This window comes from Vanellus vanellus (genome assembly GCF_965231255.1).
Source record: "Vanellus vanellus genome assembly, chromosome: 12".
In the NCBI taxonomy this organism is placed as follows: Eukaryota; Metazoa; Chordata; class Aves; order Charadriiformes; family Charadriidae; genus Vanellus; species Vanellus vanellus.
Genome location: NC_138917.1, coordinates 21,989,343 through 22,006,179, shown reverse-complemented (window position 1 = coordinate 22,006,179; position 16,837 = coordinate 21,989,343). Strand labels below are relative to the sequence as shown.

The window sequence follows — 16,837 nt, the reverse complement described above, 5'->3', positions numbered from 1 at the left end:
TTTAGCTTTAAAAATGTGTTCTCTTTTTCCAAAGGGCTTAAAGAATAAGCTTTAGTATTTTACTTATGTTTGTCCTTCTATTTTGTAGTAATGTTCCTTCAATTTAGAAAGTAATTAAATAGCTTAAGAGCAGGATAAGGATGTTTGTCTATAGATTTATGTATTTAGTTTTTACTTTAATATGTAACTACTTTAATGTATCCAGAGCAGGAGAAAAGATAATTTATCTCTGCATTGTTATTATATCTTTAAGATGGATATGCTAAGTTTTTTTTACCAATTGCCTAGCTTCTTGAAAAACTTTCCCTAGTTAGATTAGTTCTGGAATCGCTTGTACTTGTATTACTGAATTGCTCTGCTACAGCTAATTCTGGTGTGGGACTGGATTGCGCTTCATCAAGGAGAAATACGTGAGAGTGCCAGAAGTCAATGGCAGCAAACCTGGCATTAAAGCAAAAGGTTTTGTGCTAAGTCATGCTATATTGTCAGCTGTTTGTTCCCCAGTGGACTGGCAAGTGCCTTGTTTCCCAACTTGTATATAGGAAAATCCCCACAATTTTTTAAAACCTCAAGAGCAGCTTACACCTTCTGTCTGCTGTAGTAATTAATCTGCTTTGACCTTCCTGCCTCTGCTTGCAGATCAGATGCTGTTTTGCTGTCTAGAAAGCGTATGTGTGTTTCCAGGGATGCTGCAATGGTTGCCCTATTCTGCTCATTATTGCTCTGTTAATATTTCAAGGTTTTTGTGCCCTGCTGACCCAACTGGGTGTAATCTGGGGATTTAAAGGGCAGCAGAGTGGATTACCATATGCAAGTCACCTTAAGTATCTACTTGTGGGTTACAGAGGCCAAAGCAAACTCTTGAGGAGCATCACTGCTGATTCTGGAGATGGAGGCTGGCCTGGAGAGTGCATGCTGAGATGTGGCATCTGCAGGGCCGGGGGAAGATGGCGCTTTGCCTTGGCTCTGCTCCTCGGTCAGCTATGTCTGGCTCTACGGGGCAGAGCTCCCAAGTCTTTAGGCAAAAAGATGCAGGGTGCTGAGCTCCAGCCCTTCCTTTCCACTGGATCACAACAAAGCTTTCTTCCTGGTTTTCCTTTGAACAACCTGCAAGTATTATTGCATGGTAAGTGCTTAGCTGAATAACTTCTAGAAATGTTTCTTATTTCTTTTGGGCTGCACTACTGCTGGGAGGTGGCTCCTTTGTGTTGTGTCCTGTCCCCCCCGTTCCCCCCCCCCCCCTTCTTCCCCAGAAGCAAGCCAGATCAAAAGCAGGCTTTTCTGGTGAAAAGCAGTCTGCTTTTTAGCTCCTGATGTTGTCCTGAAATTAAGGTTCTTCATCAGCTGTGTGACAGCCAATCAACACATAGAGTTGAGATATTTGTTTTTATTTCAGTTCTGTAGAATTGGGTGCTGGGCATTAACAACAGCCAGCAGCACCTCATGTTTAAAACTGCCCAATACTTATAATGATTAAATACAGCTGATTGGTCAATAATGATTCATTCACTGCTCCCAACTATACATATGCCTCTGAGATCATGTTTAAAACATTTGGGGAGGTTACCCAATTAGCATGCTCATTATTCACAAGGGGGAGGGTGTGTGTATTTCAGCATTATAGTTACCCACGGTTACTTTGTGATGCACTTTTGGCTCAAATTTGGTCCAGAAGTTGTATTTTTTGCTATCTTAGACTAAGTCAGCAACTGCAAAAGAACGTGTGACAGATAGTTTCCCATCCTATTCAAGGTCGGGTACCTTCTGTGATGCTTCAACCATGCCCCAACCAAAACTTCTTGATGAACTTTCAACTTTTTTCGTTAGACATTGCTGTGACTGACATGGCCTTGAATGGGTGACCTGCCTCCTGCCCTGCCTGAGCAGCTTTGGCTTGGGCAATGCGGGGCCTCGTTGCTCCTAACCCTCTCCCAGCACTAACAGTGGCACTCCAGGCCTCCCCCTGCTGAAATTTATTTGGAAAAAAAAAGTAAAAGCCCTCCTGGTACGGTATGGGGGGAGGGGGAACACCGCTGAGGAGAGGGCAGGGCGGAGGGAGCGGCCGGGGCGAGGCCGCGGAGAGAGGGGGCCGGGCCTGCCTCGCTAGCCGCTGCCGCCGCCCGCCGGGTAAGAGCGGGGGCTCCACTAGGCCGCGCGGGAGCCGCGGCCTCGCGTAGACAGCGGGCTGCGCGGGGAGACGCCTCGACCGGGCGGCGGTTCTACGCGAGGCCGGGGCGGAGGGGGGCGGCCGGGCCGCGGCGGCGGGCGGGAAGGGGAGAGCGGGTTTCCCCGGGGAGCTGTGGCCCTGCGAGCCCCCAGCGGGTGGCGGGGCGGGCTGCCGGGAAGGGCCAGCCCGAGAGGGAGGTGGTGTGCGGGGCGCCGTCCTTCCCCCGGCGCTGGGGTATGTGTGAGGGGCTGCGGGGTGGGCAGGAGCCCAGAGCCCTTCGGCAGGTTTCTGTCGAATGCAGGCTGATGGGGACTGGAAATCATTATACAACAGGAAAAGCCTGTTTCCTTGCTGTGCTTTGGATGAGAGCTTGTTGGGGGATTTGCTGCTGTGAGCTGTAATTACAAGGCCATGCTCATAGTTGGTATTTAAAAATGAAATAAAACTGCTTCAAGGCACAGTGCTGTCCTGTGTTGCTCTCTGCTTTCCCCTTCTCGGCACCTGTAGTGAGAAATTCCTAGATTAAAGCCAAAATATTTCTGCATAAAGGAAAGTGAAACTAAATACACTTACTGAAAGGCAGTCAGATTGAAGAAATGAGAGATGAAACCGTCACCTGTGTGTATATAACTGCATGCTGCTTTTCCTGATGGCTGTGAGAGGAGACAGCCAGGGTTGTGGGGCAGCAGCCTGAGATGCTACGTGGATGCAAGGGGAAGGGTAAAGTGTTTAGGTTTGCCATACTTTGTTCTGCCTGCTTCCAAAGTTTCTCATCCCTCTCAATTTTAACCCAGTGTTTTTTCATGCTAAACTGGTTTGTAACACTTGAGATGGTTGTGTTTTGCTTCTGAGGGAATGGGGTGGTGTGGGGAATGGTTAAAATGACTATACTGAGAGATTTCCTGTCTCTTGTGGTAACTTTGACTAAATTATTTTGCTTAAAGGAACATCTTCATTTTGAATAGGCTCCTGGCTGGCTGATTTCTGGTTAGTGAACCTAACTTCTGCCTTGTGTGCTTTGTGCTGTGCGCTGGAGCAGATTGCAGCAGACTCGTTAGCTCTGTGCAGAGTGTGCTCATGTTAGTCTGCTTCAGGCCATGCAAAGCACAACGCTTTGCACTGCTTCCTCCTTTAACATCAAGCATGAGTTACCATTCACCACGGATGCAAGAAAGTCTCTTTTCGCTTTGGAATTATTACTCTTTTTCCTGTAGGGAAGGCTAGGTGTAAAGGTTTGCAGAGGCCTGGCAGAGAGGTGTAACGCTGAGCACAGCAAAGGGATTTTGCTTGCAGGCTGGTGTTAAACCTCTCGCCATGGTCTTTTCAGTGTTGGGGTTGTTATCGGAGATGCCAGTGAGGGGGCTCTCCCAGCATTGCACTGAGTGAGGTGTGAGAGGTGTGAGGGTTTGCTGTTGTCAGGTGCTCCCACTCAAAGCTTGTGGCTCCCGATTCCCTGTGCTGTGAGAGATGGATAAAAACTACCAGAATCAGATGAAGAGATTTCTGGGCTGCTTGTTTAATTTGTATACCTTGTAGTATGTTCTCTTTTGTGACCAAGAGAGATACTTGTATTTAAGCATTTAGACCTATATAGTGAGCAGAGTATTCAGAGGTCAGTGAAGAGCCAAAGCAGCAGCCAAATCTTCTTCACTTCCTATGTAAATAGCACAAAGGGTGATTGAACCTGTGAACCTCCTGATTGCTAAATAGCGTTATTCAGGATAGCCCTCACTTATTTTCCTCATGGGTATGTGATTCTGTGAAGCATTTCTCTCTCATTCCAGAATAAAGAGGTCAAACAGGAGAATTTTTATTTAAAAAAAAGCTTTGCTTATGTATATACACTTGTGATTGGAGTGACATTGTTTCTTCTCCCTTGCTGTCGCCCAGGTTGTGAATCAATCCAAGAATGAACAAATGTAAGAAGCCTTATGTTGACCAGACTACAAACCTTGAAAAGTTCAGTCCTGAAATTCGTTCTGAAATCGAGAAGCTCTTCGCAAAGAAGTTTACTTACACTAAGCCAGTGAATAATGAATGGCAGCTACCAGATCCCGGTGATGTTTTTACATGCGATCACAAGGAATTCAACTCACTCCTGGCTCTGAAGGACTCGATGAACGAAGTGAAGAATCAACTGAGTGATAAGAATCTGGAAGAATGGCATCAGCACACCTCGTTTACCAATAAAGCAGGGAAAATAATTCCTCATGTGAAGAAATCTGTGAATGCTGAGCTGTGCACCCAGGCCTGGTGCAAGTTTCACGAGATCCTGTGCAGTTTTCCTCTTCTCCCTGAAGAAGCTCTTCAGGATGGAGAACTGAACTCTGTCCACCTCTGTGAAGCACCTGGGGCTTTTATAGCCAGCCTCAATCACTACTTGAAATCCCACCATGTCCCTTGTGACTGGAATTGGGTCGCCAATACTCTAAACCCGTATCATGAAGCAAATGACACCCTGATGATGATCATGGATGACCGGCTCATAGCAAATACGTTGCCTTGGTGGTACTTTGGCCCAGATAACACTGGTGATGTGATGACGTTGAAACATCTAACAGGACTTCAGAGCTTTGTAAGTAATATGGCCACAGTTCACTTGGTAACTGCTGATGGCAGCTTTGATTGCCAGGGAAACCCAGGTGAACAGGAGGCTCTTGTCTCACCCCTTCATTACTGTGAAACCGTCACTGCTTTAATGATCCTGGGTGCTGGAGGCTCCTTTGTTTTGAAGATGTTCACGCTCTTTGAACACTGTTCTACCAACCTGCTCTTTCTGCTAAACTGCTCTTTTGAGGAGGTCCATGTCTTTAAGCCGGCCACTAGCAAAGCTGGAAACTCGGAAGCCTATGTGATTTGTCTTCGTTATATGGGCAGAGAAAGCATTCATCTGCTCCTTTCTAAGATGATACAGAACTTTGGAACAGAAATGGTCAACAAAGCACTCTTTCCCCAGCATATGCTACCAGAATCTTTTCTTAAAATACACGAAGAGTGTTGCGTGTTCTTCCACAAGTGCCAGGTAGAGACCATCTCTGAGAACATCCATCTCTTTGAGCACATGCAAGAAGCAGAGCAGGTGAAACTGAACAAGTTAAGAGACTGTGCGGTAGAGTTCTTCATGCAAAGACTTCATATGAAACCCATTGCTAGAAATAACTGGCTTGTCAAGAAATCTCAGACCGGTTGCAGCATGAATGCAAAATGGTTTGGGCAAAGAAACAAATATTTTAATACGTACAATGAAAGGAAGATGCTGGAAACCCTCACATGGAATGATAAAGTGGCAAAGGGCTATTTTAATCACTGGGCTGAAGAACATAGTCTAAATAATGCTGGTAAAATGTGCATCTTGGAAGGATCGTCTTCTAACCTCGAGTGTAGCTTGTGGTACATTTTAGAAGGGAAAAAGCTACCAGTGGTAAAATGTTCTCCATTTTGTGATGGTCAAGTGTTGGAAAATCTTAATGAAGCTATGAAAGAATTGGTGGGGCAGAGGCTGAAAAGCAGACAAATGCTGCAGACTTGTGATTCCTGTGAAGTTCTTCCTGGGGCATTGTTATTGGCAGAAGTCTCTGATCTTTCCAGGTGTCACCAGGAAATTGTAAATGAAAGATGTAGTGAACAATTCAAGTGCCTTGTGGTGGGCTTTCCATCCCTCTGTGATACTGAAAGCCAACCCAATGTGGAAATAAAGCTTTTGGACTCGGCCACACTGCTGGCTTTCAGCTTCTCTTTGCTTTATGATGGAGAACCAAAGTACCAGCAGCAGTTTTTGGAGTGTGTCCTGCGTTCGTTGAATCAGCTTAAAGTGGGAGATGTGTTGATTTTGCCTATTCTCTCCTGTTTTACACGCTTCACGGCTGGCCTGGTCTTTATACTGCACTGCTGTTTCAGATGCATCACGTTTGCTTGTCCGACCTCCCGTGAGCCACTCAGGACTAGTGCCGCTTTGCTGTGCATTGGTTACCGAGGCCTCCCAAATGCGGTTGTTGAGTATCTGCAGCATCTCAATAAACTCATGTGCTCTTTACTAGACACGGACTCGCCCCAGCAGGTTTTGCAGTTTGTGCCGATGGAGGTTCTCCTTCAGGGCAAGCTGTTGGAGTTCTTGTGGGATTTAAACACGGCCATTGCAAAGAGACAGCTCCACTTGATTGTGCAAGCTAAGCAGCAGCAAATGACTAGCAATATTCCACTTTAAAATAATACTAGAATTGAGCGAGTTGCTGCTGCTAGACCGTGTTTCACAGGCGGGTAGAAGGTGTTTAAAAACATTGTTAATGTGAAGGTAATGTTACTGTAAAACCCTGGTGTGACATTGTTAGTGTTGGGAGGATGTTTTAAGGTATAGATGCCACTTGTACCATATTGGCCTGTCGTACAGGAACCTGAGGCTTAAATCTCGGGCGCGGGGGACTTGGGAGGTGGAGAAACTTTCTCCTCTCTCATGTCTCTCCCTGAGCAAATTTCTTTGTGTACCACCTGGCTCAGAAACGAAGCTTTTATGATGAGAGGTGGTATGGTGCTTTATACCTGTTGCATCAGGCCAGAGGATGGGGGACGCTGTTGTGTGACATCAGCCCTCATTTGCAGACCAAAGATGTGGGAGTTTTGACACACTTGCCTACTTTTCCAGGGTTTGTAGAAGCTGAAATGTGAGGTTTGGGCCAGAAGGCTCAGCAGTGTGTCCACCTGATGCAAGATTTGAGGGGTGAGTATCTTGTGAGCAGGCAGCTGTCTTGCAAAGGTTGGGTTAAAAATGACTGCCTGTAAGCAGTAGCAGAGGCATCCAGGGATAGATGGTGTTTGAAATTAATTTTATTTATGTGAAGAGTAACAGGCTGTATGGTTTTTGACAGGCTACTGTATGGCTTTTTCTCCCCATCAATGAAGGGGCTGTTATAACTTTATTTTTAAGTGGTCTATGGGTCCTCTTTAAAATCATTTGAGACTCCTGAGTGAAAGCGAAGACTTGTATCTATGGCAGCGGCTATTAATGAGGAACTGCAAAAGTTTTTCAGGCTAAAAATGTGATCATGCACAGCGTTGTGAATCAAGAAATGCTTTGGGTACTACTGAAGGACCATTAAGCTGAAGAAATATGTGATAACTTTGGGAAAGTATGATTAAGATTTCAGTTGGTTTTCCTTAGGGATACAAATGTTGAAATTGGTAACAGACTGTTCCTTTAAGGGAGTCAAATTTTATTTTCCGTGTTGCTCCTTTGAGAGCTGAATTTTGAGGCCTAACTTGTGTGCGTTAACATTTAAGTTTGTGGTTTATGTGGAAAAACCTGCTCAGAGGGAGAAGTGATGTTTAAAGGAAAAATGGCTTTGCTGTTGATATGTGCAAGATCTCGTAGAAAAAAGATCGAAAGAGTGGAGTTGGAAGGAAAATGCGGTCTGATGAATTACCAGTCACCTTCTGGAAGCACCTCTAATTATATAATGCGGGAGCTTGAAGGATAATTGATTACTGGTAAGGATTAAAAACACTGCTGAAAAACTGTTTTGTCTGGAGGAGCTGCACATTTAATAGGCTTTCATGCCACGTTGATCGGGGCAGAGTTGGATGCATTTAACAGTTCATTTTTTATTTAAGAATTTGATAGGTGAATGAGTTGATGGCTCAGGTCTGACTAATTCATAACATTTTCCAAAAAATCTTGCTTTTTACAGTTGTGCATAAATAGAAGCTGCCTAAACAAAAGCTTCTGGGTTTGGTCATTGTCCATTTTAATTTATTTAAATGAACTTGCTCTTTTTGCGGTGAGCTGAGTCATGGTTCCACTCTCAGACCAGGAAGGAAAGGAACAGAGGCTACAGATTGGGAGATACATACAGTAAGAGCTTCTCCTGTAAATTATTTTTGAACCTGTAAACTCAAGAGTGCAAGCAGGGCCACAGATGAATTTCACTGAGGAATAAAAAAAGTACTGAAAACCAGAGCAAAGAAAGGGGGAAGAAATATTGTGGAAGCACAGATGATGAGACGGTATCAAAGATCACCTGTAAAAGCCTTCTTTATCCGAAACAAAAAACAGGATAAAGATACTGTCCACCAAAGACACCCCTCTATCACTGCCACTGTTTCAGAGGTGATTAATGCTTCTGAGACACCCACTGAGCTGAAGCATTTGAAAAGACTCCTCATAAATTGGGGTTAAATGAGATTTCATGTGCATGGATGTGATTGCATGGTGATACTCTGCCATGGAGGCACAAGTAGCCAGAAACATCTCATCTAGTAGGTACATAAATAACTTGTTTTTTTTTTCTTACTAACATTAGTTTTAAGATTTTTAAATTATTATTTTATAGGTAATGTAAAATCCTGAGGTGACTGACAGACTGTGGGGAAAATGCATTTATTTTTTCAAGCTCTCCTTGGTCTGTTCTATACAGCTGACGAACTGTGCGGACTTACTTGAAACTCCTCTAATCCCACTGTTCCCTGTATCATCAGTCTATTTTTTCCTTTTTTTTTTTTTTTTTTTTTGAGAAAACACTTTAGATGGTCACAAAGCTTTGGGGGAGTTAGCACTGTGTACTTCAAGATACACTAGACTGAGCTAGTGGGGAAACATAACCCATCTGTTTGGAAGTACCCCAAAAAACTGTGTGCAAGCTCTCCTTGTGGAAAGCCGGATCTCTAAACCAAAGGAGATCCAATGTCCTGTGGATCCTGGTGCCTGATTTGCTCTGGAGCTTTTTTTGTTTGTTGGCAGACATGGGGAGATGACAGGAGAAATGCTTTGACGGCAGCTGCTCCTGTTAAAGAGAAAGGATGTGGTTTGGAGAGACTTTTAAAATTATTATTGTTGTCTTAACGGCAGGACTTTCAAAGTTAAGAATGACACTTGTCCTTTTAATTGTGAGAATCCTGCATTGTCCTAGCTGTCTTTAAACCAAAGACTACTTTGAGAGAAGTGACACTTAATGTCTGCTGTGACTTTTGGAATTTGTAAGAATGCACGGGAAGAATGTAGTAACCTTTGTGGAGAGGGTCTGATGACTCCCGTCTTCATTGAGGCTGTCAGGTTTTGGCCAATTTGATTTTTTGGGTGACACCTGATGAAGTGTCTCAGTATCTTGGCAGCTTTTAAGTTTGGTTTTTTTTTTATGTGTTTGAAGATGAACTGTGTATTGGTTTTCATAATTGGGAGCTTCAGGTTTCACATGGGGGAAAATAAAATAGAGGGGGCGGAGAGAGTAAGTTGGTTGTGATGCGATTGAGATTTATGCAAACTTGAAGTAAATTTAGTTTTGCAGCCCTTGTGTTGCAGGTTTCCAGTGAAGGACCAATATCTAGGTCCAACGATTAGCTAAGAGCTACGTTATTTCTCTGAAACTTTTTGGATCTTTTGTTTTAAGCTGGCGTAATGTTTTGAAATCAGTTATGTGAGGGTTGAATGAATTGGGTACTCCACTAAGTGAAAATGCTGATTCATTTTTTTTTTTAATTCTGTTAAAGTCAAGAGACTTGCTACTTAGTTTTACTAATTTTGTATTATATTTAGATTCACTTGGATGTGCAGAGATTGTATGTGTTCTTGCCACTGGCTTCCCAATTTGATTTCTACAAAACATAATGAGATTTATAGTATGAAATCCGGTGGTCTATTAAAACGGTACTAATTGGTGTCTATTCATCTTAATTTAAGGTGGATCTATCAAATTACTAGTTGTAAAAGTAGAATATGTAGCAGAATTGTGTTCTGTTAGGAAAAACTACTTGGGACTTAATGGGGAGAGATTAATATTGCCTATGTAGAAAGTAGGAGAAAAGAAAAACGCACCTTGATTTCTGGCCACTGCTTTAGGATGCAGAGCAACATGGAATCTATGCTTCACGGGGAGCAAGGGGTGACCAGTAAGCTGAAGCCTCAGAGCCTTATAGCCTCCTGTTACCACCCCTAAAAACTGTCCTTTGACAGCTTTTTAATTTATGATTGATTTTCAGCATGTTAATTTTGAGTGGAGGAAGTGGGGGAAATGCTGTGTAATTTGTGTTACCACTTTGGGTGATATGAAATGAGTTTGTTTATCAGTACTTGTCCCTATTTCCCACTTGTAAACCAGAGCCTTGAAATTTTAGTTTGTAGCCTTTGAATATCAGGATCTTATGTATTTATTTTTTTTAGCACTTCAGTGAGTGAAGACTGAGATTAAAATTTCCTTGCCAAAGTCTGGTAATGGTTTTTCCATCTCATTTGTGCAACTGTTTTCATGAATGCCATGCTGATATCCTTAGTTCCAGTTCTTTGTGCGCTTCAGTCACTTGACAGAGGGATCGAATGGAGCTGTTTATGCCAGAAATGCACTCAGCCCGTGGCTCTTCATTGCTTACTCTTTAGGCAAGAATTTGGATCGCCATCGACCCCTCTCTTGTGACTCCTTATGGGTCCAGAGCTGATTTCAAGTCTTAAGAATGAAATTTGCTAAAAGAATTAGCCAGTGGCTGTAGACTTTTAGAACAAGCAGAACCTTTAGGAGACATTTAAATGCAGGAAACTCTTCCACCAGCCAGGAGAAGCTAATATAAGATGCAGCTGATGGGATTTGCTAGCCTTCCCTTGCTAAAAGTTCTTAAAAAAGGCTTTGAAGCACAACCACCTGAACAAACAGTTCACTGGTTGTGCGCCGCCTCTCTTGTACGCACAGGTACGTTCATGTTTGCACGTGTGGAAACCCCCAGGACTGTACAGCCATGAAGCTTTTGCTTTGTAACTAATCCACGTGTGCTTTTGTTTTGAAGGATGTATATATTTTTCTAAGTAGATGAAGGGATGTTGATTTACGTGGCTACTGCGTATTTTCATTTGGTGTGCAAATGAGTGCTAAAAGACCTTTTTTTTAAAAAAAAAAAAAAAGAAAATGTTATTTGGAGAAAATAAAGTATTTTATTTTAGGTTTTAAATGTTGCTATTTATGTGTTTCTTTACACAAGCATGGAGCAAAACGATGAAACACAGTAGGGAGAAGGCTGAGGGGCATTAATATTTCATTTTTTGGAGCTACGGTTCCCTCATCTTGCTGTTTGGATCCATCCCTAATGAATGAAGGATACGGGGCATTGGACCACGCAGCTCTGTGGGGATGGTGTTTGGTTCTCCCTCTTTAACTGTCTTTGAACTGGTAAAGTGGAACAGTAAAGAGATGTGGTCAAAGCGGTGCGTAGGAGGCCTGCACGCAGTTCCCTTGGCCTTGTCACCGAGCTTTGCAGTCTGTGTCCCCTTGCGTGGTTGCCGTCACCGACTTTAAGGGTAAGGATTTTTGTCTTGAGGATCTTCAGTTTCTCCTGGCTATGACATGAGGATCTTCAGTTTCTCCTGGCTATGACAGCCACTGTGGTAGGACGAGGCTGTTAGACGCTCTGCTTTTGTCTGCACAGTCTGTTATTAATCCTTATCCAAATGTTTTCATTCTAAGCATTTGCCTTCACTGAATGGTATTATTAAGAAGAAGCGGTGTGCCTTATTCCTCGGGGTTGGCTCTGCTGTGCTGACGAGGGTTCCAGCTGATTGTCTTTGGCTTGGCTGTCCGACTTATCTTGCTTTGCTTGCTAACTAATTTTGATTGCAATTATTAATGCTAATGTTGTTTTTCCCCTCTCACTGCCTTTCTCTTTGGAAGTGAACTCCAAACTAGAGAGCTGGGGAAGATCATTCCGTGTCCTAGAGGTACGCGATGACACAAGAAATATATACTGTTCCGATACCTTAATTTCCTTATAGCTAGCAGGTGTTTGTTGGGGAAATCTTTAAACTAGAAGTGCTGTTGAATGGATGCTGAAATGCAGGACGGTGCTGTCTCGCTTGATTTCGGTGAAGGTCTAGGCTGAAGCATTGGCTGTCAATGTCAAAATGTACTTCGGGGGACATGAGGACTCTGGAAGTGAATAGTCTTTGAAATGGGGGGCTGGGTTGGAGGAGACCATTAGGATTGTCAAGTTGATTTTGGTGGAAATATTGTTTAATGTGGTTTTACTGAATTATAGGGAAATGTAAATGCTCAGAATTGCATTCAAACTCATAAACAAGTCTATGAAATATTTGCATTACCGATATAACAGTATAAAACCAGTGCCTAAAAACATATGAAATGGCATATCAGAAAGTGAAGGGAAAATGCGGATGTCTTCATTTTGCTGCTACAGACCTTAAAAACTGCATATGTAGCTTCTTCAGTCCTTAAAGTCGATTTATACACTACATTAAGTTGATTATAAATCTTATTTGAATTTTGATAGATCTTAATATGCTAGTATGCCTGCCAGTTTTTGAGTTTAAGTAGTCGCTGTTGAAAGCGAAGCCAAATCGCTGAGCACAAAGCAAATCAGCGCTCTCCTTGGCTGAACAGATATTTAGCAAATCTGCTTTTACTGTGCGGTGTCAGGTCCTCGCTGTCCCCCAGTGATACTGGGGGGATGAAATTTTACCTGTAATACAACTTCTATTTGAACTAGTGCAACACAGTTAGTGGCCCCTTTTATTAAAACAATATTTTTCCTCCATAGGAAACTTGCACGCCTCAAAGTGCATCTTCATAGTGGTTTACTAAATGAGGATGACTGTCGCTTGTTAAAGAATTGATTTATCTAAATTTGGGGGATAGCAGGGAGAAGTGACTGTCACTTGTTGGTGAATTGATTTATCTAAATTGGGGGATAGCAGAGAGAAGCGGATCGATATTCGAATCTTATTTGTTGCTGAAGCCAGAGGTCGTTATCTGTGTAGCGAAGAGATGAATAGACAAACGCTGCCTGATATAAATGAAAGCTCACGCGGAGGTACCCGTAGGTCCTGAGCTGTCAGGTACCTATGCCTCAAAACAATTGAGCCAGTTGGTAACGAATCCTCAATTAGACAAAGGAATGAAGGGGCTGTGGTGGTGAAGTGCCTTAATTTAAGTCTCTAGAGAGTTAAGGTGATTAAATACTTGCTTTATAATCAGTTGACTGCCCCGGGTTGACGATGGAGCACAACTCGGCGCTCTTAAGTTGAAATGTAATGAAATCTGACTTGGGGTCACAATTAAACTCAGCTCCAAGGTGGCTGCTGAATAGCTCCGTGCTCCCTCAAATAATGATGCTCTCTGACAGATGAGTGTTCGGCGCGGGGCAGGACTGCAGCTGCTGGGAACATCTGAGCTGTTGAGTTCCCTGCGATGCTGATGGAAGGTACCCAGCTATGTAGCGTGAGTAAACCCTACCGTGAGCCATGTAGGCAGCCCAGAGCTCTGCGTGAAGTGGATGAGTAGCACAGGATGCATTTAGGATTTGCCTAGACTGGGATGGCTGTGGGATTCCTGGCTGGTAGGTAGGAATGGCAATGTTCAGCAGCGGAGGCTTGCTGTCGGACCTGAAAAACACAGAGCAGCCCTGCATCTCTCAGAACTGGCGCTGGGTGTTTGCACGAACTGGAAGGGGCCCAGATCCAGCTATAGCATACTGGGGGCGAGAGGAGGGCTGGTTCAGCAGCTTGCCTCTGCTCTGTGGGAAGGCTGGAGAGTCTGGCCCTCAACTAGGGTAAGCTGGCACTGCATGGAAAGACCAGAGTAGGCGGGGTGTTTAACGGCTGTCAGTACTATGGCCTTAACTATAAATCACAAAGTAATTGATTTCAGGGTGTTAATGAAATTTAGATTTATAGAGAGGTATGCTTATGCCTAAGATGCACAGTTAATAGCACTGGCACTGAATAAAACCTAAATTGGCTTTGTTTCCATTATGAAACAGGGTGGTATAAGCTCATAAATTTATATTCATATAAGTGGTTTGGCTCTTTAATTATGCGACTAGTTTTGTGAAAGTTCTGTACTTCAATATTTTTTTTTTTTTTTCAGACTTGGAAGCCCGTTCAAAGCTCTGGATATTGTCCAGCTTTCAGTTCCCGTGCCTTCCACGCGGGTTGAGTATCGCTGCTCTGTGTGAGGAAACGGAGAGCAGATCCTAACTGTACTCGCTCAAACATCTGGGGGCAGTTTGAGTAGGATGAGGACTAAGCTCATGGGTGAAATTCAGTCTGACCGGTTTCTCGGTGGTTTATAGAGGGGACAGGACAGCCACTGCCCCTCAGGCTGGACGCTGGGACAGCGGAGCTGGCACAGAAGTTAGAGGTCTGTTCCGTGTCCTCTGGTGTGATCCTGATAAAAAGTGTTAAGTGTGTGTAAACAGACCTCAGAACAGGTTTGGGTCTAAGCACGTGTGGCTGAGAACGTACCTACTTAGGTTTCAACAACAGGCTTTGCAGTTTTGAAGTGACCTGAACTGCTTCCTGAAGGAAGCTGTGACAGCAGCAGTCTCAGGAGCATGAGTGGAAGTAATGAAGCAGTAATTGGCAATTAATAAAATGTGGTGAAACTTACAGTTTTAATAACTGCTTGCACTGGCCTAGAGGTCTGGTGCTGGAGTGAAGTAGTCCCTTGGAAATCTACAACTCTGAAGGTTAATTATCATAATTTCCTTTAGACGCCATCTGCTCTTAGAGCCAACTTGTATGTTTGTTTTTTCCCCCCGAGGGTAGATGAGATTTTTAAGGACTTCACTTCTGTGGCTTTTCACAGCAGAGACTATAGTGAAGCTAGGATTAAGACACGGGGGCTGGGATGGCCTTTGTGGCTGGTGTATCGTGCGGAGACTGGGAGGGCAAAGTTCTGTTAAAACAGCCAGCAGGGGCTTGGAAAGGTGTGCAGATGTAGGAGGAATGGGGAAAACGTGGGCAGAACCTCCTCTGTAGTTTGCAGAGGGTTTAGTCTTGTTTCCAGAGGGAATACAAATAGAGACACTGCTGTCTGTATGCTCTTCTCTTCCCCTTCCCACCTCAAGCCCTTATGAGCCATGTCTGGAAGATGCTGAGTTCTTGCAGGTGCTGCGATAATGAAAGGCAAGGATGGCGCGGTAACCCTCCTGACCTGATATCACCACTGGATTACTAACAACAGGCAAACCCCGGAGTTGGAGGCCAATAACTCTCTTTGGAGGAAGGAGGACACCTGCAGCGGTGGTGATGCCCAGCGGCGAAGCTGCTTGCTCCTCGGATCTGTTGTGTTGCTTTGCTTTTCCAGCCCTGTGCTGCTTTATGCCTTGCTGAGCACTGCGAGGTCAGGTCAGGAGCCAGACTCCATCGCTGCCCCTTGCTCTCCTAAAGATGAGCTTGAAAAATGGTCAGATCAGGAAAACAACCAGCCACACACCACCTGCCTTCCCCTCAACCCCTGCCATGTTAATCATTGATGGCAGGAGCTAAGAGCAAGTCAGAGTCGGGTTGGGCTGATTTTTTTTTTTTTTTTTTTTTTGATTCCAGCTCTAGGAATGCTCTATGGACGTGAACAGAGCAAAACACTTTCCAAGCAGCAAAGGTGAGAAAACAGGACATGGGAATTTTGGAAGCCATGAGTGCAATTTTAGATGTCAGTCGTTTCCATTGAAGGGTTGTATTAAGGATTCAATTTGGTCTTGTGTAAATCAGTTTTAATTAATAGAGCAGATGCACCAACGATGCATCTGGAAATGAAACGGAGGAGAAAAGAAAAGAGGCAGCTGGTGCTAGTGGATGTAAATATTTGCTTTTTGGGAAGTGATGCTCTGCAGAAACTTCAGAGATTCCATTTCAAATTCGGCAGCCTGTTTCTTTTGCCTGTGGAGATATATGGAGCAGAAAAAATTAGCTAAACCATAATGCTTTGTTTGATTCTAGCGCGTGTGATGTAAGGCGCAGAAGTCTTTGGAATGGGGCCAAGACATGAAATCTTGGTTCCTACTGAAATATTAAGGCCTGGCCTCTCTTGGTGCAAGAAGCATTAATTTTGGAGGAGCTGTCTTTATACCAAGAAGCCTTCCCAGGCCTCTGCAATACAGTCTTGGGTGGTAAGCATGGACAATGTGCTCATTTTTGGCGCCCTGAAGCAGGGCAGGGTCTGGTGAGGGGCCTCGCTGGCCAGACGAGCGGAAGAGAGAGGTGGACCTGGAAGCCACGGTTGAGGTGGTGAGGCAGGCGGGGATGGGGACTTTGGTCTTCATGGGAACCTGAGGGTTTAAAAAAAAAAAAAAGGCAAGGCACAAATTAGGGCTTTGCATGTTTTGATGGGACCCTCCAGTGTTGCTATATTATGGTTGAGGACTTTGCTTGAACTGCGGAAGAACAGTCTGTGAAAAGTTCCTCACTTTCTTTGTGTTGGACTTTCCATGAAATCCCAGGCTACTGGAGCTTTGTTTTCTGTTCCAGGGTTTTTTTTTTGGGTTAGTGCTTGTAACTGCTAAGAAGAGTTTGAAAGCACAAGGCTGAAAGCATGAAGTACCGCAGCAAGTAGAGAATGTGAAAAGCAAAATAAAACCAAACCACTTTTAAAACAAGTCATGACTGGAGAGCAGCGGCGTCCAACCTGGAACTGGGAGTGCAGGAAAAAGAAGACAATAAGGAGGGGTTGAAAATACCTGCTCTGGATCTACTTCCTGAACCGGACGGAGGGGGCAGGAAGGATTCCTCTAAGTAGGAAAAGTGGTGGTGTCAGTATTGTTAATGCTTATTGCAACTGAGGATAAGATGGGCTTTCTTGTTCTGCAGTTTTGTTTGGGATAGTATGTCTATCCAGACACCCACCCTTGCGTGCAGATATGATGGTCTTGTGGTTTTTTGTGCCTTAATACTGAGAAGGCACAAAAGAA

General features: G+C 44.0%; 1 protein-coding gene across 1 annotated transcript; it reads left to right on the top strand.

The window, feature by feature from the left end:
• Positions 1-4,076: 4,076 nt before the first annotated feature.
• On the top strand, positions 4,077-6,519 carry CMTR2 (cap methyltransferase 2; the record flags this gene model as incomplete). Its single annotated transcript, XM_082489263.1, has 1 exon — positions 4,077-6,519. The coding sequence occupies one exon, from the start codon at positions 4,077-4,079 to the stop codon at positions 6,369-6,371; it is 2,295 nt and encodes a 764-aa protein (XP_082345389.1). The 3' UTR covers positions 6,372-6,519.
• Positions 6,520-16,837: the final 10,318 nt, after the last annotated feature.